The sequence below is a fragment of the Melospiza melodia genome, chromosome 11, assembly GCF_035770615.1.
Source record: "Melospiza melodia melodia isolate bMelMel2 chromosome 11, bMelMel2.pri, whole genome shotgun sequence".
Taxonomy (NCBI): Eukaryota; Metazoa; Chordata; class Aves; order Passeriformes; family Passerellidae; genus Melospiza; species Melospiza melodia.
Window position 1 is genome coordinate 12,838,513 of NC_086204.1, and position 21,416 is coordinate 12,859,928.

General features: G+C 41.0%; 1 protein-coding gene across 1 annotated transcript; it reads left to right on the forward strand.

The window, feature by feature from the left end:
* The first annotated feature begins 1,706 nt into the window (after positions 1-1,706).
* DPH5 (diphthamide biosynthesis 5) lies at positions 1,707-21,074 on the forward strand. The gene is given in 9 exon segments (XM_063165593.1): positions 1,707-1,930; positions 1,932-2,008; positions 2,011-2,189; positions 5,278-5,402; positions 8,322-8,430; positions 17,735-17,855; positions 18,750-18,789; positions 19,853-19,956; positions 20,825-21,074. Coding segments are annotated over 9 exon segments (1,191 nt in total). The 5' UTR covers positions 1,707-1,718; the 3' UTR covers positions 21,049-21,074.
* Positions 21,075-21,416: the final 342 nt, after the last annotated feature.

A 21,416-nucleotide genomic window follows, 5' to 3' on the forward strand; every position in this document is an offset into this window, starting at 1 on the left:
ATCTTTTATTTATCCCTCTAAAGCTTTTAGAAAGATTATCTAACAACAGATGCAACATCTGTATCTATTAAAGTTGTCCTTGAGGCACCAGACAGCAATCAGGTCTGCATGTTTAGAGGGATAAAAAATGGTAAACAAATCTTAAATCCTGCAGAAAATGCACTTGAGAAAGTTTGCCTCTACTTCAGGTCCGAGTAAAATTTTTTGCACTGCAATATTAGTTAATGCAGTAAGACTGTAACAAAAAAAAAAGCAATTAATGTGGAAAAGAGAAGTTAAGTGAGAACAGCTACCATAAAGATCCCATTGTGTTGGGCTGCATATTCTGGTATTTATAGCTTGACCACAAATGCAAGCACGGCAAGTCTTCACCTTTTTTTCCCCTCCCTTCTCTTCTTAAATTCTCAGCATTTTGCAGTGTATATCAAGGATTTCTTAAAATGACTTGACTGGTTCCTATCTATTACGCAATCCTCAAAGATCCACAGTCTGTATAAAGCAGTATGTAAAGTGTTAATCTAGCAAGACAAGTAAGTGAAATCAAAGAACCAAATCCTGCTCATGACAACACCACCACTCTAAGTCAAGAGAAGTTCCTTGAAAGTAAAGAGAAGCTCCTGGAAAGCTATACATGGCAGAAGTTACTGGGCCAGAAAATTTCAAACTTGATTTTCTTGTATGCCACTGTCCATTTACTGTGGTATGAGTTAAGGCATAACAATAAACTACTCAGAACTTTCCAGTACAGCAAAAGGACAGGGAACAGCTATTGGGTGCAGGGTACAAAGGAGTCTTTCTGCATATCTGCTTTCTAGTCAGTTTATTCTACCCATAACCCAAGAAATTTATTACAGCCTCTAATAAAAAGGTGGTTCTGTAGACAAGTTTGAAGCACAGTTCAGCATATACTGAAACAATGGCTATAAGACAATCAAGTCCATTCTCTAAAAAAGACTACTTACATTATTTTTTCCTTAATTTTATAAAATCATCTCCAAGAAAAGTAAATTGGCAGTAAGTGTTACAGGTTAAAATATTCAACAAAAAACAGGAAAAAAAAACCCCACCCAGTAATTTTTTATCAACATAAGCCATTTTGCTCACTATGCAGTGACTGTGTAAGAGACAGCTGCATCAAATATTCATCATTATCATCAACCACCATTCCCTTGTGCCTCACAGACGCTGAGATTCCTGCACAGGATCTCAGCTCAACAGGTGCGGTAAGGTTCATTCTATCATGAGAATCTGCTCTAAACAGAAATCTGCTGCCAAGCTTCCGAAGAAGGCACACCCGAGCCACCCGAACACGGCACATGGCCGCGGGGCAGCTGGAGGGGAGCGGCGCTGCGAGCACAGCGCTGCCCAGCAGGCCGAGCTGCTGGCATGTGGCAGGGCACGAAGCTTCACCCCACTGCACAAGGGCTCTCTCTCGGAGGGGCACCGGGGCTCTCTCTCGGAGGAGCACAGGGATTCTCGGAGGGGCACCGGGACTCTTGGAGGTCCACCAGGCCCGCCCGGCTCAGCGAGGGCAGCTCGGCAGGAGGCTCCGGTCCGGGCTGCCCTGAGGCGAGTCCGGCTGCGGGCCAAGGGCAGCGCCGAACCTGCCGAGCCGGCCAGGCCGGGCCCCCGGGTGACCCCCGCCCTCTCACAACGCCTCTAGCAGGGAGGCGGGCTCTGGGCGGGCCCGCCGCCACTTACCGAGCCCCAGCACCGGGATGCTGTGGCCGCTGGCGACCGGCACTGTGGGGACACCGCCCGCACCGGGCTTGCCCGCCGCTGCCATAGCCCAGCTGCGGCCCGGGACTACAACTCCCGGCGGTCTCTGCGCCACAACGGCGCCGCGGGCAGCCGGGAGCCGGGCGAGAGGAGCCCGGGAGCGGAGAGCTAGGAGCCGGGAAACGAGCGGCCGGGAGCCGGGAAACAAGCAGCCGAGAGCCAGGCTGTCCCCAGGCCTGGGCCCCGGTCCCGACGAGCGGTGGGGCGTGCGGCCCCCCGGCTGAGGCCGCTTGGTTTCCCTGGTGAGGCGGGTGTTGGCCGGGCGCTCCCCGAGCATGCTGTACCTGGTGGGGCTGGGCCTGGGCGATGCCGAGGACATCACGGTGAAGGGGCTGGAGGCCGTGCGGCGCTGCCGCCGGGTGTACCTGGAGGCCTACACGTCCGTGCTCACCGTGGGCAAGGAGGCGCTGGTAGGTCCGGTCACAGGGCCCGAGGCCTCTGGTGCCAGCGGGCCTGGGCGTGCTGGGGCTGGTGGGTCCGGAGGAGAAATGAGCGGTGCCCGCTCTCGGGAGATTCATGTACGGGACCTTCACATACCGTGTTCTCTAGGAGAAATTAGCAAGAAGACTGCAGCAAAAATAAAATGTTCCTACAACTGTTGGCACTAGTTTTCATCTCAAAGCCTACCAATATGTGCAAACCCTGCGATACTGGAGGACTTGGTTAAAAAGTGTCTAATCTGTTTAAAAACAGCAACAAAAGAACCCCATCCAAAAGTCATACCAGAAAAGCACATGTTTTGAAGCCCTGCACCTCTGTATCAGCCTGAGGTGTTATAGCATGCCTGCTGGGAATAGCAATTTCATTATGTCACATTTCCACGTGGGCCAAGCTGCCTCACCATGCTGGGATTCCCAGAGCAGGCACAGCTCAGTCAGAGATGTTGGACAACGTGGAGATTAAGTTTTTGTTAGTAAACTCACCTCGTGGAAGACAAGAGTAGTAAAAATGTGCAAATTGTAACTCTGAGGAGGTCACAGATGGTCATAGAAAGATGAAGTTGAATGCAGAAATAATACCAAAAAATGGCATAGCTGCCCACAGACCAGAGACCTTGCCTCTGAATAAGCTGATGCTGTGTGGGCCTTGGTGCTGTATGGCCATAATGTACCTGTATGCAGAGCTGCAGATACACAGAGCATTTGAGACCTATAGCTTGTAATCAGCATTACATGGTTGCCATGTACAAGGTAGGCATTTGGAGCATCTCTGGTTTATGTGCTGTATGAAGATATGCTCTGTAGCTTATGTTTCTTTTCAGTACACTGAAGCAGTCTAAATTGAAGTCATTCTGTTCAAAACAAAATGTTCTTTGTGGTTGTTTGATAGTTGGAAAACTGCTAAATGGAAAGGATTACTTGGAGATTTTTACTTTTCAAAATGAGCATTTGCTATCAGTAGAAAAAATAATGGATTCCTATCCATCTGAAAATCAAGCACTGAATAACAGGAAAATGCTGACAGTTTTTGATGTGATTATTTTGGGTTTTCTTGTCATATATTTCTTACTGTTTTAAGTCTTTTGCAGACCTTGAAATGCCAAAGATGAGATAAAAAGATCAATAAAAACAAAGTGAAAATGTTGTCTTACCTAAAACACCTAAGAGGGAATATAGAAGTTAATAACCAAGTGTTTATACAGCCTGGTTTACATACAAGTGACAATGCTGAATAGTCTGTTTACTAATCTGGTGGTCATTCTCTCCTAAGCACATGAAAAGTTAGAGGAAAACTCTCAAGAAGTAAAGAGCAGATCTTTTCCTGCAGAGACTTCCCAGCTGATGATATTAAAATCAGGTCATAAAATTCAAATGACAAGACTTGCTTGTTATTGGGATGGCCTAAAATGAATATTAAAAGTTGTTTGATGTTGACCATCCAAATTGGCCCTGAGTTTGGTGAAAGAACTGTTTGGACCCAGTGACCTCCCAGTGAGTGTACATTTTACTGTTTATTTATTCTCTACTTAGCATGCTTTGCTTAGCATTGTGGAGCAGTCTCAAAGCATGCAAACAGAGTCCCTTGGATGAAGGCAGACTGCAAGGTGTGTTCCTGGGGCTGCACCCAATCTGTTCTGGAGCGTGCATTTGCTCACAGTGCTGGGCCCAAGCCAGGCTGGTGCAGTGGCAGCCCATGGAAGGGATCTGTGCTGTTGTGGGGTGCTCTGCTTTGCAGTCAGCTCCCTTGTCCTGATGTGCATCTGGGCTGATGGAAACCAGTGGGGTGTCAAACTTTGCTGCAGTTGGTTCAGTGCAGATCTTAGCATTACTCCAGGGTGACTGTCAATGGTTCAGAATCACAGATGCAAGATTTGCTTACACATTTATTTGGTCCCCTCTCTGTTGTATCTGTACAGGTTGCAGTCTTTTTGACATGGAAAATAATAACCTGATTTTATACAGTTAGGAATACTCAAAAATGGGCAGGAACTCATACTCAGGGAAGGGCATGTAGCCTGGTAGCAGAGGTCCCATACCTTTTACTGTCACTATGGGATGGATTTTTTTCGGAAGCATCACTCTCCTTCTGTACAGGTATTACAGTTCTGTTGTCAATTCACTGTTCTGTGTGGGCAAAGAAGTCACAGAAGGCAGAGGAAAACCTTTCTGGGTGATAACTGATTCAATGGTTTTATCCATTTATTATTATTCGTAATACCACACGAATTTTCTGACTACTACTTAGAACAAAACCACCTTTCTTGGTCTTTGCCCTGGAAAAAAAAAATTAATCATGTAAAGAGCATGTAAAATGCATGGTGATACAACATAGCAGATGTTTTCAGTATGATCAGAAAACATGTTCTAGAACTAACTGAAGTTTCATTTACATGTATGAAGTTGATTCTTGAAATAAAGGCATTTAGAATGTACAAAGAGACACAATGATTACTGAGCTGCTGAAGACAACTTAAGGACAGGATCAAATACATGTTTACCTGTATGCTTGGTAAAGCCCTTCTTAAAGAGAACTCAAGATGAAGGACGAATATGAAGTCATTCCTTAGATGTGGTTAGCTAAAACGTACTAAGGAAAAATCTGAGAGAACAGGTTGTGGTGTAGCTAGTGTGGTGTTTGTGCCTGGTTGGGTGCCAGTATTGTAAGTAGCCCAAGAGCTAGGGAGAGGGGGTGCCTCACAGCAGCAACTTAAATTAACTCTGCCTGGAGTGCACCCAGGTACCCTCAGTGCAGGTGGGTCTGAGCTGCTTCAGGTGCAGCTGCTCAACTGACACAGAAAGCACGGAACGCCAAGTCAGTGTCAGGGTAAAGTTCACATTCACTGATTTTTGTCAGCTCAGGAGCTGCTCTATGCAAAGCTCAGGTGTTCTTGCAAGCAGAGGTGAGGTTTTCCAAGACAGTGGGGCAGGCTGCTGGGGAGAATAACAAAGTTACTTATTCCAGTGTCCTTTGGCTGTGTTCCTGAGTGAGCACCCAGAGACATACAGAAACGTTCCTAAGTGTCTTATTTTGATGTTTATTATTAATTTCAATTTCTAGGAAGAGTTTTATGGAAAAGAATTGATTTTGGCTGACCGAGAAATGGTGGAACAAGAAGCAGATAGCCTTTTAAAAGAAGCTGATGTTTGTGATGTCGCATTTCTTGTGGTTGGTGATCCTTTTGGGTAAGACAGTGAAACATTTTAATTATAGCTTCATCACTCTTTTTTTTTCAGTAGGAAGAATCCAACTCTGTAACTGTTGTTATTTTTGAGGGAACTGATTTTCAGACCAGAAACACTTTTTATGTCTGTATAGTCCTTACTGTATTAAAAATATACATACAGTTGTCTACACTTTGTCTTGCTTTGGAGTTTCCTTGCCCAGGTGTCCATTATAGATTGGAATGTGGATCCTCCAGAATGTATGAATCTTTCCTTCAGCAGATACTTATAATGTCATTCATTATCATTTTATTCTCTGTGCTACCTTTTATAACAAATGCTTTGCCTCATGATTTGTCTGCTAACAGAAGAAATTCTGTGTTATCAAATAAATAAGAAATGTGCTGTTTTGGGGAAATATTCTTTTAGTTGCTGTTTGCATTTATAAACTGCAACTTTTGTATTATTTTAGAATCAATATAGATTAATCTGCTTTAATATATGCTAGTTCTTAAAATCACGTATGTCATTATAAATGTGTTCTCCTGTTGGTTTATTAGGCCTTTTGTTTCCACTTCTATTCCTGCTGCAAAGTATAGGCTTTTTCTATGACCAGAAGGATCTCCTTCTGTCTCTTTGGTCAGGCATCATCAATCTATAATGTCAAGCCATGCAGAAGAGCTTTTCATCTCCAGCTGGTGATGCAAGATTTATACCACAATGTTAAGGGGCACAAGAAAAATGAAATCTGAGAACCTTATTTGTGATGGAAAAAATGGAGTTTATGGAAAAAGGAGCAATGCACACATTTGTCAAAAGCTGATAATTTATGTAAATACAGGTTGAAGGCAATTGGCAAGAGAATATTATATTAAACTAATTGTGGGCAGATGACTCTGTATTTCAGAAATATTGATTACACTTGCAGTCCATGTTTACATTCAAACTTGATTTGTGCAGAGTGTAGACCCGTGTTACCTGTACCCTTGTGCTCTGAGCCAGTGACTGGTACAAATACACAAGATAAAAAAACAAGCTACATGGATTGAAATGTAGCTGCTACTTGTAAGCAGTATTCTGATCTGCCTCAGTTATCATAAGTTTCAATGTCAAAATACTTCAGTTCTGGTTACCATACTATGTTATTGTTAAAAACCACCCTTTTTTTGAATGACTTGCTTCTCTCTAAGTGTTTATGTTCTTAGCTCTTAGTAGCACAATGGAAAATCCACCACTCCAGGCTGGTGTTAACATCCATATTATTACTACCCATAAAACTTAACCTCTGTGTCAGTGACAGAAAATACTGCTGAAGTTTTGCCTGTAGAGAGATGACTCCATGAAACTTTTCCTGGTATTAGCTGAGTGCCCATAAGGGCACTTCTGCCTTTAGCTACAGTCATTATAGACAGATCTGTTGGGATAAAAAAATACTGTCTGGAGCAAATTTCAGTGAATAAAGCCAGCTGATGCCTTGGTCAGTATTAGCATAACCACAAAATCCTCCAGTGCTCCTTGTCCTTTGTATGTGCAGGGAATAACACAAGGCTGTGAAACCAGTCTCCTCTTCTCTTAGAGTAGACATTCTTAAATTACCTTTGCTTCTGGAAGTGAGGAGCAGTGTTTGTATAGTAACTAAATATTGGTTCAGATCACTTTGCTGCCTTCTCCTAGGTCTGGGAGCCTGTTTGTATAAGGGTGTCAGATTTCCCAAATTCACATTCCTCATTTTTTTTCTTCTGCTGAAAATGATTTCTTTTTAAAAATATTGATCTTTACAGCTTTGCCAGCTGCTGCCACATTTGTGTTCCAGACTGAAGCACCTGATCTGCTGACTGGGTGCTGGTCAGACACACAGCACTGAAATTATCAGGCTAGAACCAGGGGAATTCTGTTAGGGTAACTGAACAAGGCCAGGGTGAAAGCAATTTTCCTAGGTTATTGTTTTGATGGCCATATGTTATTTCTTTCATTCCTTCTTTGGAATGGCTACACAGAAGTGTGTGGTCTCATCTTGGGAATGAGATGTCTAAGGTCATTGATCAGGTCTGACAAATTTAGGCAAGGGGTAGGTGCATTTTTAGTTTTCACATCCATATAAGCATATGTACAAGCAAAATACATATGTAAACATTGTTGTAGTTCAAAGATTTGCTTAATCTGTATGTACTGACCATTTTAAAAAGGCTCTAATCTCAACTGCTTAACTGCAAACTCATTGATTCTTGCAGCAGTCAATCACTGCAATGTGTATATTGAGCCTTAGACCTGGAGCTGAATTTAACTCTGTTTGAAACTAAAATATTCTTAACTCTTTCAGAATAAGCTTTATCACTCAGATTTAGGCATTGTTAATTTGAGTAATCTGGATTAACTGTTAGAAAAATTGATTCAGTCTAAGGATGTTTTTTCTAAGTAAACATGCAGTTCACCTCTGTCTGTTCAGAGTTCTTGTGTGAGCATGGGGCTTTCCTGGCACACGCTGGTGCAGATGGGAGAGGGCCTGGCTGTGCAGCCAGTAATGAAATCCTGGAGTTTTGTGGACGTTTGTGCCAAACAGAGTTGACCTTTACAGTTCAATGCATGTTTAACAGACACCTGCAGAAGACAAAGGATACATGGAACTTCCCTTTTCAAGTACTTGCCAAGGCTATTTTATAAAGTGACATTGTCGCAGTGTTACAGTTCTAATGATGCCAGAAAGCTGCAGAGGGCTGTACCATACTGAGGATGCCTGGCGTTTCAGTTGGGGAAGATGACATGGAAGCCTTACTGGAGTTTTTATTTTCCTGTAACCACTGGGATATTGTTGCCATTTTCCCACCTCTGTATTGTTCTTGTTGTGAAGGATTTAATTTTATTCCAAAACAAACTATAGTGATAGTAACACTCGGTAACACCATGTTTTCAGTTTTTAATTCCTTCCTTTTCTTACCACAGGGCCACAACACACAGTGATTTAGTGCTACGTGCAGTAAAATTGGGGATTCCTTACAAGGTCATTCACAATGCTTCAATAATGAATGCAGTGGGCTGCTGTGGTTTACAGGTAATATTTTTGTGTATGCATACATGTTGTTTCACAACTGCTAAGCTGAGAATTGGTGAGCTCTTCTACTGCTGTGGCAGTGCATGTTGCAATCCCAACTTTGAAGATCTGTGACAACTGTACACATAATCTTAGAATTTTTTAGCACTTCCTTTTAGCATGCCACATGTCAGCAAAAGCCCTTTCTGATGAACTCATATGAAAATGAATAGTAACATATTTATTCTTTTCTGCTTTCTAACTTCCTTCTGCCCCAGGAACCTTTGGTATTTAAAGTAATTTTACAGATGAAGCTTTGTTCATGTTGGCTTCCTTTTACTACTGATGGTAAAATCAGGTAATACCTGATAAGTTTATTCTTAAATAAGGTTGTTATCCTGTAGACAACTATGCTGATCTTGTCATATAAGAAATACATGTGCAAGCCTGCATATATGTCCAACTCAGATCATAATTCCAAAGTCTTGAATATCATGCACTCTTTCTCTTAAAAAATTTGATCTGTCTCTACTTTCTGCCAATCTGATGAGGGGGGAGGGATTTGCTTAGCCAAGGACTAGTAAAACAAATGACAGTTGTTGTGCATCTTGAGTGGCTAAAGTAGAAAAGGTCTAGTGTTCCCCAAGAAAATACTTCCTTTTACACATATATAGGTCCATTATTACTTTTACTTCATGAAAGATATTTTGGTAGTGTATAAATAATAACTAATCACATAAAAATTAGATGAAGCTTCCCTCTCTTGTTTTCATTCATCACTTTTAACATAGAACCTGCCCTCTCAAGGTTCAGAATGGTTCCCTGTGTACGGGACCCAAAACCAAGTTCCCACTTTACAAAAGCCAAAAGCAAGCACAGGAGTGTAAGTGTACTACAGACAAGTTGGGGGTTTGAACAATAACTTTCCATTACTGAAGGAGGAATTCCTTCCTAGCAGTACAAAAAAGAACACAATTTATTTTAATTTCAGCAAACACTTTGGTACATTCAAATTACTCCAATACTCCTAACTCCATTCAAATAGTAATGCTGGCCAACAGCAGAAAATCTGTGTCAATGAGTTTGGGTATTATCTTTGGTTTTGATTAGAAATCTGAGCACCCTGTCTGACCTGGCTCAAAACCAATGCAGTGACACCTGTCCCGTTAGCTAATGCTAAAGGGAATGCTGCATAGCATTCACACTCTTTATAATTCTCTTGTGAGCACCTTCTTAGTGATGCTTGCCTATTGCTGCAAGACTTGGGCAAAATGATCTTTTAGAAAGGAAATGGGCTTCTTGCCGTCTAAAATGTACCCAGCAGACAAAAAGCAGCTGTCGCATGACTGCACTTACCAGGGTGGGTAAAACAAGAGTTGCGGCTTCCCTTCCCCTTTTGGCTTGATGGTGATGTAAAATTTGCTGCTGCTGTCAGGTTGTTGACAAGTAGTTTCTACTATTTGCTGTCTTTTTTACTGTTCTCTTAAATTCATTAGGAAGGAAGATGCAAGGCCCAAAGAGATTTTTAAGTTTTCTGAAAGTTTGCTTCCCCCACAGTTCAGCCAGGCATAGGAAGGAGCAGTATGTAGCTTTTAGGTTAATTGAAAAAAAGGGCCAGAAACCTAATGTGAGTAGACTATAAGCAGTCCATAAGATTATTCACATATGCAGAGTTTTGGAGATTAGATTGCTATTCCCTTATCCCTTGCTGAAGGGAGCAGACCATAAAGGATGTGATGTTATTCACTCTGGCATTAGTCCCCTTTTCCATTCTGCCTTGGGAGGGGTTGCCTTCTCCTAAGTCCACACTCCTGTTGTCATATAAGGCATTTTAGGAAATAGCGATAGCATTACCAGGCTGAATATAACCAGTTGTACGTTTAAGTCTTGATTGCTCCTTACTGGCATAAACAGCAAGTGAGGTGTATCTTACAAAAAAGCAGCCTTTGATTAACTAGAGTTGTGTTGGAAGTTTATAATTTCTTTCAAAAGCCTTCACGTTCCATGTCTGTCTCATGCCATCAATTTAATTTTGGAGTTATTGTGTCTCCAATTGTAAAGTTCCTGTCAATGGGAGGGATTCTTCTTTTGCTTCACCACAGAAAAGGCTTTGCTGTTTTTCTTGTTTTAATCTGATTGTGATACAAGCCCTCTCTCTTTCTTAGTAGAGAAAAACAGGAAACACCTTTATACGCCGTTCAGAGAGCCATGTGCGTAGCGAGCTGTAACTGCTGATTAGGCTGTCAGTGAAATGCAGCCACAGCACAGTCTGGTCACAAAAGAACATCTTTGGTCATCAGAGCAATGTTTCTGTGCAGCCAACAACATTCTGGTACTGTGCAATTTTCCTGTACAGTGATTTAGTGAAGTTGGTACAGTATCAGTGATGGTTTGTTACCTTCATTCCATAGCTGTAGTTCTTGCCAAATAATTAAGAGGGCTGCATATCTATTTTCAAATACTCTTTTTCTATCTCATCATTTAACAGAATTAGTGAAACTGTTTTGGAATACTGAAAAAAAGGAGTGGGGTTTTAATTTTGAAAATTAAACTTCTTGGAAGCTCTCACAGTCTGATAAACTGTGCTGGGATAATATAACTTAGCAAAGTGGTAGTCTTGACTGTGCATAAGGCACTGTGATTTGCTGTGCCTCTCTCTTTTACACTGATTTTGCTGTGCTTCACTGTGACTTTTCTTTCCAAGGCTGAAGAAGCTGTTTTCCCTTAAAAACCAAAGACTACAGTTATGGGAGAGAAGCCAAGAAATGTGCTCCTATGTCAGTGCCTCTTAGCATGTTCTCTGCAGGTTCACCTCCCTTGTCTGGAGTCTGCCATGTGGGTGTGTTTGTCACTCTGACTCCTGTTGTGGTGGGGAGCAAGCACCAGTGAGGACAGCAGGCACTTTGGTATCTGCAGACACTGCCAGGGAAGCACAGGCTGTACCTGTGCCCACTCTCAGTTTTTCAGAATAGGACTGATTGCTAAGGCTTTTAGCCCTAGAATAAAGAGGCAGGAAAATGAGGATCTCTAATTTGCGTATTTCTCCTTCATTTCTAATATGCATGACATCTGGGTTGGTTTGGGAAAGTCACTGGCCAGACTGGTGCTCTCAGGACAGAATTATCTCTGACCCAGTGCTGCTAATGTGTCCTTGAGGTAGAACTGCTGTTGGTCAAACACATCTGGAAGATTCTGCATCACGCTGACCTGTGGTGCGTGTGAAGGAATGATGCAACTTGAAATGGCTTGAGATCATGGCACTGACATAAAGAAAGAGGACTGAGAACTGAAGGGCAAAGCTGGAGGCAAGTCACAGGATGAGATAAAAGGCTAAAATGAGACACTCATTTCTGAATGGTGCTGCTCATTTTGAAAGCATTTGGTTGGGTAGCTAGGAAAAAAACATGTAACAGCGAAGAGCTGCCTTTCTTTTGAGATGTACCCACTTTCCAGCTGAATAGCTTTAGAACAAACATCTGCATGTGCCCTTGTTTCTTTCAGTGACGCATCTTGGGTTTTATGTTTGCAGTCCTCTTAATTGTTGTAAGAAAATTACACTTATAAAATAGAAAATAGGCTTTTTGCTAGCAGCTGGTCACTTAAATACAAAAGCAATGCTTACTGTGTTATTTTTGAGGTTTTGCTGAACAGGTGAGTACATTTCCAGTGTCAAGTTGAAAAATACTACTTAAAGATGAAGAAGCTGTAGGATGCTATTGTTAATTACTGTGCTTATAGTCAAATAGAAACCCTGTAGTAGCTGCAGGAGTGGAGCCTCTGAGTCCCACCCTCTCTGTGTGCCCTAATCTTCAAAAACACTCTGCTCTAATAGGAGGGACTGTACACAAAATTACTGACTGTTAAACTGTTTTCTATTTCTGTTTTTTCAGTTACTAACAGTTTCTGAGCCTTTAAGAAGTTGGCATTTATTTCTCAAGCCAATTAAAGGTTAAATCAGTGCTAGTCACACTATTTCATTACTCACAATTGCTGTCCAACTTAGTGCTTTTTGTCACCAGCAAACATGACCCAGAAACATCTATTTAATCAGGTTTGGGTTTTGTTTTTTTTTTTCTTTTAGATATCTTCATTTCATATTAGTAACCCAAGTCACCTTCAGGGCAGGAAGGAAATATTGCTTTTGACAGAAAGAATCTTAGAAGGTTTTTAAAGATAAGGTGGCATTACCTTGAGGGGCAAATCCTCTCCTATGCAAGTTTGCTTTCTCAGTATTTTGATAGCTGAATTTTGTTCTTCTTATGGAGTGGCTATTTCCTAAGCAGATCCAAGAGGCAGCCAAAGCAAAATGTGCTTGTCCCTTCAACAGATTTTATGTGATTTGTCTCAGCTGCCTTCTGAAGACTGCAATTATATGGAGTGGGTTTCGCTCAGCCAAATGTGTTTTCTTCCCAATTCCTTTCTCTCTGGCATGTACTAAGGGAACTGGAAGTTTTTGGGACAGCTAGGGCAATCTCTCAGCTTGCAGTACAAAAAGGAGTCAAAGCCCCATCTAGGTGAATGGTAAAACTTTTCAGTTTCATGTGAAGGGTCTCATGAGAGGCATTTGAAGTCGCTAAAGGTCTGTGATACTAAATAAGGTAGTGTAAAGGGATAGAGCTAGGCTTGTGGTTGTTTCATATGAGCAATTCCAAGAAAAAACAAAGATTGAGTGATTCTACTAGCTCTTTGTTGACAATCACACAACTTCTTAAACTGCTATCAAGCAACAATATATAATACAAAGAGCAGCAGGAGCCCTTTAATTTGATGTATGTGGTCTGGAGGGTTGTAACAGGTTAGGGAGAATAAAGGGAAAAACCTGACACAGGTTCCTTATCTCTGAGGATGAACATTGCCTAGCATCATGTCAGAACCCCTATGACAAAGAAAAAGAAAATGTATCTTAGCTTTTCTGGGTATGCTCATTGGGATCTATCAGGAAGTAACCTGGGATAATGCAAGGTGCTCTGCAGTCTCTAAATCCACTATTCCAAGAGGAATAGTCTTAGGAGAAAAAGCCTCTTAGTTCCTACCAGTGGGTTGTGATTAGGCTGAGAAGAGTCTGAATTTCCATCATTCACATAATTCCTATGCTGTGAGAACTATCTGCAGTGTGACCTGGGACCAGAACATGGCTCTGTAGCGTTTCAGACCTAGGAGGTCTCAGGTATTTGGTTGTGTATGGTGGCAGGTCTGAAGAATGTAATAACTCCTTGTTTTGGGAAGAACCAGACCTGTGACTAGTTCTGAAGCTGTTTGAAATGTTAGGAAAGGAGATAGGTTCATAAGTGAAAAATTGCTGTGTCACCATTGAAGCTGATACAGCAATAATTCTGGGAAAGATGCTGTAAAAATAGATGTCTGTGTTTTGAAATGTTTACTTCTTGGTTTCTCTGCAGCTGTTGGCCAACTGACCTTTACTATTATTTTGCATCTTCTATCCTGCTTGCTTTAGTGCTTTCTAGAGGGGATGGTGGATCTTCCTTTTTTAATTTCCCTATTTAGTGTCAGCTTGTTCTGTCTTTTATGCCCTAAATTTTTGTGGTGCTTGACCACACCATGATTTCAAGTGAGGACAATTGATCAGGACAGGTTCAGGTATTTGATATCAGACTGGTCCTTAACAAAGTGGCTGAGCAGTTTCATTGAAATTCCACTTGCATGAAGATTTTCCAAGGTGAGATCATGGTACTTTCTCTCACAGTTCATGCTGGCCTCTCAATTTGCAATCAATTCTGCTTGTATAAACAAGAAGTAAAATACGAAATAGCATTAATAGAAAGATTAAAATACTAACAGAAAACAAGCACCAAAAGTTGTCAATCATTCTTTCATATCATGTGTGTAAATAAAATAGGAATTTATATCTTGTTCTGAGGTGATGTAACTGTGAGTTGAAGAAGAGCTTTCTGCAGTGTTTTGTGAGAAAACTCTAGCAGCAGGGCATTGCCTCACAGTGGAGTGCTGGCTTCCTTTGCTGACCTGAGCTACTGCATTGCAAAATTTGATGCACAGAGTTTTGCTTAAGCCAGTCACTACTTGGGGGAGGGTGCGGAGAAAGGGGTATTTCCAAAGACTGAGGTCTTTCAAAAGGACCTTTTGAAACTTTTCTGTGATGTTTTTGAGCATTGAGAAGAAGGTAAGAACTTTGGTTTCCAAGCTGAAAACATGAAATATCTGTCCAACCATTTCACTGTGCCCCTTTGAAATTCTGGCACTTTTGTGCCTGAGCAGAATGTAGGCACATTAACAAATCTGCTCACAGTGCAAGTGTGATGCCTGAGATGTTGGGGCTTGTACAAAGCACACATTGCCCACTCCTAAACCCCTCATGCTTCATGTGAAGTGCAGCACACACAAGTTGGCTGTAAAATTTCATTTGCTGCTGCCTCTCTTTAGAGCTGTGCCAGCCACTGTACAGCCAATCCTTGGTCTCTGCAAATACACACAGCTCGTCATCTTACTGAACTCCTGAACAGTCTCAAAGCATGGCAGTATTCCTTAGTTGTGTTGTAACACTCCTTGGTTAGCAAACATGTCAGACAGCTCTATTTCAGTGAGAAGCATGATTCCTGGAATTTTGGGACCCTCTGCAGCCTTTTTTGGTTGGTGGAAAGAATGCATTTTAATTTCAGTTGGTTTTGTCTTTAGTGGACCTGCTGTCTTGTGTAACTCCTGAATCCTTAGGATAGTAGTGCCATTTTTGGAATTTACAGCTCTGTCTGCTGGAAGGCTTTTCTTGAAAGTCTGATAATTCATCCCCAAGTTCAAAAGGTGGAAATTAGAGCACAGCAGAGGAAATTATATTAGGAACAAATTGAATTCTGCATGAGGAGGGAGTGCATTTAAAGTGTAAGTTCTGATACAGTTGTGTCCTTCTTAATGCAGGCTTGCCCTGGTGAAGAGCAGTTCCTATGTTTTCTTAAATGTCACACATCTGCAGAGATCAAATACTGGATGAGAAAAAAATATTGGTTTGTGTCTGTAGAAGTGTTTGTAAGGTAATTGGTTATAAGTATTCAAGCACAATAAAGGTATCCCACTTACTACTTCAGTTCCTCAGCATTCAGATTGATGGTGTACCAGGGACTTTCCAAAGTAGTATTCCTCCCTCTGTAATTTAAAGTAAGAATCTGTGCACATTAATCCTAGGATATCTGTTCTTCACAAGTTTAGTTAGTAGAGGGGCATAAACTGCAAAAGCATTTCCAGGAGGTCAATAAAATATGTCTCCTACTCTATCTTATTGGTGTAGAAACTACTTCTGTGCTTTCCAGGTGCTGAGAAAACAGGTGTATTTTTTGAGACTAAGTACAGTTGTCTGTAGTATCAATTCTTCATGAAGGTGTTCTGAAGGTATTTATACAGAATAGACAGGCAGCTTCTGGCAAAAATATTTTACTCCTTTTTGACATCCAGGCTTCAGTATTAATTAATGCAAAACCCTGTAAACAAAGGACAGATTAGTGAATGATTGGCAGGGAAAAGGATAACTTGCTTAACTTCTTGTTGGCAAAGAGGATCTTTGTAATGAGTAATGGAAAAGAGAATGATAACAATCAGAATTAGCAATGTATGGTATAAAGTTGAAAGTCCAGCTCATTCTTAACATGTGGCAGAGTGGTTTAGGAGTTCTGGTTCCCAACAAAATACCTCACAGATATTAACATTTTTCCCATTTCTGCATATCCTTTCATTTCCTAAAGGGCAGCAGTGGAAGATTTTTTCCTTGGTTTATCAAAATGCCAAAGGGCCAAGGTAAGAAAGATTTAAGGTTAATTGAGGCCCCTTTCTGTCCTGAACAAGGACTGCTGCTTTGGAGAAGTGGCTGCAGTGGTTTCAGGTGCTGATGGGGAGCTCTTAGGTTGGTATCAGACATTGCAGCACTTCTGGAAGTTTGCAGGAATGCTACCAGGGAGATTAAAGGTATCTTGCTCCCAGATGCTCTAACAGTGACATGGAGAAGGAGAAACTTCTTTTCTAATAGTTTTTATGCAGATTTGGTACAAAATGGGAATGAGTTCTAGGCAGCCACATGAAAAATAGGCAAAGCATACTTTGATTTTTCTTTTTATTTTCTAGAACACAGCCTTGAAATAGCTAATATCAGGAAGGTTACATCAGGAGCAACTTATTTGGTTAAACCTGTATTTACTGGAAGAACCTTTAGGTTGTGAAATGTACCCAGTATGTTCTTGTGCTTGTGCTAGAATGAAATACTTAAAAGAGGAAATGTTTTCAGTTATCTTCCAGGAATCTTTGAATAAATTTTATCAGCATGAATGGTTAAAATTTGAGCTTTTGAAAATAAACATGTTTCTGCTGTGATTCAAGTTCTGCTCTACCAGCACAAAGGAGTTAAAGCCACAGGCTAATGCCACAGCAACAGAAGTATGTATAGGGGAATCCCCACATGGCACAGGGCTGCCAGAGCTGCTTCTATACAGGGTCCTCTGCCAAAGCACACACAGTGCCTTTGTCTCCTTTCATGGGCTTGGAAAAGCAGCTTTTCCTTCCAGGAGTACAGAGAAAGTGAGAAGGGTAGTTCATGTAGCTGTTGTTTCTCTGGTGGGCTTGAGCAGACAGAATATTGGCAAGCTTTAAAATCCATCTGGGGTGGCCCCAGTCCAGAGCTAAATAGACCAAAACTGATGCTTGGTATTCCCCTACTTCAGGGCAAAACCTACTTCCAAGCCAGATGCTGCCTAAAGTTACATGTGACTTTCCTTTTTGCATCACCAGAGATAATTGGCAAGCCTGTGGCTTCAAATGTCTTCAGCAAGATGAGGGACTTACTTCCAGTAATAAATGTGTTAAGGCTGAGAATAGAATCAGTGAGTATACTTGACATAGGATCTGCCAGCAATATTCTTTCCATATGTGCATAAACAATGTTGTACCTCTCTGCTTCGTGCACAATCTGTCTTCAGATCTTCATATCCACTATCTCCTTAGACTGTAACTTCTTTTGCCTGCTAGAGCTTCCATCTGCAGCAAAATGCCATTTAAATCAATAGAATCAAAACATTACATTATAGCATTATTCCAAGCTGCCTAACCTTAACCAAAGTAAGAAATAAAAAACCCTTAGCCAAAGTAAGAAGTAACAAATAATGATTTTGGTGCTAATCTTACAAAGCTTTTGCCTTTAAAAGGACTTCAGAGTTGAGTGACAATAGAAAGTAGAAAGTTACTAATTATGCATTGGAAAGGTGAATAGAGCAAAAAATTCACAGGTAGTTCATTACTTGGCCTTTAACATTATTGAATGCTCTTATTTTTTCTTATCGCTCATGTGTGTTACTGCATTTGCTCTGTTTTACAGTTGTACAATTTTGGAGAAACTGTTTCCATAGTGTTCTGGACAGATACATGGAAACCAGAGAGCTTCTTTGACAAGATTGAGAAGAACAGGCGGAATGGAATGCACACCCTGTGCTTACTTGGTGAGCAGCAGCCACTCTCCTGCCTTTTAGTTTGTGTATTGAGTGTTTACCCAACTGACTAGATCACCAGATAAGCAAATGTGGCATTAAAAAGGTTAGTGCTGATAAACTTCTGAACTGAAAGTGACTTCATGGACGTAGAAGCAATGTGGTAAACTGGGCACTTACAATCTTGGGGTTTTGCATTTTAACCCCTTTCATCTGGGTCACTTTGGTTTAGAAGTTGATTATGTAACAAGGAATACTTATTTGAGGTTAAAAGTGTATCCAGCTTTCTGTGGGCGGGGGGGGGGGGGGAGAAGGGTGTTTGAGTACAGGTAACACTTGGATTCCTCTTGGAAAGATTATGGTCAATCTGTTTCATAAAACTGGCAGCAGTCTTACCTACCTGACCCCTTCTCTATTTCAGTTTTGCCCAAATCCTTTTATTTTCCCATAAGAGAATCTTGTTCTAAATTTTGATTGGGACAGGAAGGAAGTGCTAATGAAAGTCAGGTTCCTGCATGGCAGTGATGAGCAGTCAGACTGCTTTACATTCTGTGACATAAAGTGCTCACAATTTAAGAGTAGTCCCAATGGTGTGCTCAAATGTGCTAGTATTTAACTATCTTATGGTAAATATGCCTATTTGTATATTTACCAGGATTTTTATTTGGCTGTGTTGCTCTGAAATCTGTGAAATTTGCCCTATTGGGTAAAATCACATGCATAAAGTCACAGGCTTTGAGCTTAACTAACAGATGAAGCAGTACAGTGTGATCAATATTCTAATAGCTAAATATAATAATATTACAATATTAATAATAGCTAAAACATTGTTAAAGCTTCACCTACATAGAAGACTAAGTGGGAAGCTTGTAGAAAAGCTATGTTTTAATGTGTTTTGTTCTACAGATATTAAAGTGAAGGAGCAGTCTCTGGAGAATCTCATGAAGTGAGTCACCATTTTGAAAATCCATAGAAACATACAGTGCCCCTACAAAGGTTTTTTTTGTACAAGGAACAAAGGTTCTGTGCCCATAATCTAATACTGAACTTACCTGCCTTCTTCTCTTGTGCTTCTTGGTGGCCACTGTCCTTTGTTTCTTACCAGGAGTGAAACTCTTTTGTTCCTTGCAATAGGGCCTGGCTTTATTTACAGTAAGTGAATGGAATTGCAGCAGAACATGATCTTTTTTGTAACTGTTCCTGTGAGAAGCACTAAGTCAGACACAGATAGGCTTTCCTCTTGGTGCATGAAGTGTTATTTCTCTACTGTTCTGCCATCTCCTGAAACAGATTAATATCTGAAACAGTGTTCTAATTTTATTCTTTATACACAGTGCAAAGTGCAGAATACATAACACCCTTCTTAAAGAGTTAAATAAGCAATATACAGAAAATGCTCTTAAGCTCATTTAACTGTGTTCAAAAAGTTTTTGCCACATCTTACTCATCTCTGCAATCTGTATGTTTTCACAGTGGTGAATATAAATGGATCCTCTGTACACATGCTGTAACTGGTCTAAATTAACATTTGTGAAGTCTCACAGTATCATTGAGGTTTGTTTATTCTGGAGTTTCAAAATAAAATCTGTTTGACTGAATCCACAGTTGGCAAAGAAAGCAGCATTTCATTTAAGAATATATTTCTAGTCTGTAATCATCTGTCTACAGGGCATTTAACAGAAAAACAGTTGTATGCCCTTGGATTTAAGTCTAATGCATCCTTCAAGAGTAGCTGCAAAACCAGCATCTTGCTTCTAGCAGTTGAATTTGCTTTTAGGATCTAAATGATCTGGCAGCTGGAGCCCAGCTGTTTCACAGGGGTGGTGAGAGCACAACAGATTTCTGTATTCTTTAAAAATTCCACTCTTGTCTAAAAGACCCAGCCTGAGAGCCTGGGCCTGTTTAAATTCAACCTGCTGGTCTAGAGGTCTCTTGAAATAAGCTGTAAGATTGCTGGGGATAACAAAATGGGTTATATGTAAAATTTCTCTGCTTTTCCTTCCCTGCAGAGGAAGAAAGATTTATGAGCCACCACGTTACATGAGTGTGAATCAAGCTGCAGAACAGCTTCTTGCCATTATTCAAAACAGAAGGCTCCAAGGAGAAAAACCAGGTATGATTGGACTGCTTCTGTCTGCTACCACCCCTCTCCAGTCACATGTCTTGATGAGCCTCTGAACTCTACTCCCCTCCCCTGACTCCCAGAATTCTGCTCTGCAGTGGATTTGGGCTGCCCTAAATCCCAGTCACGAGATGGATTTAGCCCAGCACAGTTCAGTGAGCAGCAATGAAGCTGCACTGGTGGCTCCTGAAGCTACAGTCAAAGCCTCAGTCTGGAAACCCTGCACTGTTTCTATCCATGTGGAACTGTGAGCTCTTTGAGCCATTAGAGTTGCAGGAGGCAAAAGGATTCTGAGCATTTTAGATCAGTCAAGCTTTAAAAAAATCTCAGCTCTGTTTTACTTAGACTGGTCACACTCTCCTCTGTGTGAACACCAGCAGGAATCTAGGTTAACCCAAAGATGCAGAACTGTGATTTTCACCTTGAATTCTTAACACTGGTCAGGAGCAAACTGTGAAATGTTTATTGAGACCAAGGGTAAAAGCACAGCAGCTCATAAAGATGATGCAATTGTGTCACAGAATTTTTTCTAACAAGTTCGTCTAGGTCTACTCCTCATTTAAAAAGTTTATTCCTTCAGTACTGTTAAAATGAAAATCCCTTAATTTTATCCTTTACATAGAATGAATCAGAAGCAGCACGTTCCTCAAAGTGAACACAATTCCTGAATGAATTCTTCCTTATCAACATCCTTAAGTTTTATTTTCTTTGAATAGCAAGTTTCTTTCTAGGCCACTCCAATATTTTTATAATTGGAGGTTTAAGAATGCAGTGTTAAGGTTTAAGCATTTTGAGTATTTTTTCCCTTATGATAGGACCATTAGTCAATAAATGGAACATTTCATCTTCTTTCTTACAGAAATTACTGAAAACACAATTTGTGTTGGCCTTGCTCGTGTTGGTGCTCTAGATGAGAAGATTGCTTCAGGCACTCTACAGCAGATGTCCACTGTGGAATTGGGTGCTCCACTACATTCCTTAATTGTTACAGGCACTATGCATCCTCTGGAATTGGAAATGCTTAAACTGTTCTCTGTAGATAGTTCCAGTTTTGAAAATAACGCATGTCAAAGGACTGCTTAAATAAAAACAAGGCATTTACGTTTTCATTCCATCTTTAATTGCATAACAGCATAAAGATATTGCTGTCACTATTTAAGACTTGTCTAACTGTAGTTAGACTCAGAGGGCAATGCTGCAGGAACATGGGCCTGCTTTTACCTGAGGCTGCAAACTGCACCAGCTGGTATCAGCTTCTACCCTGCAGACACCTCCAGAAACCTTTGCTTCAGATCACTGACATCCACTCCAGTCTTGGGCTGCTGACTGCAATAAGAAGAGTACCAGGTATCTGTGTGGCATCACTTGCTGTAGTGCATACATTGTTTTAAGTGCATTAGATGTTAAATTTTGCCTTTCAACTTTGCAGAAACTTAGGAGTTCTCTTACCA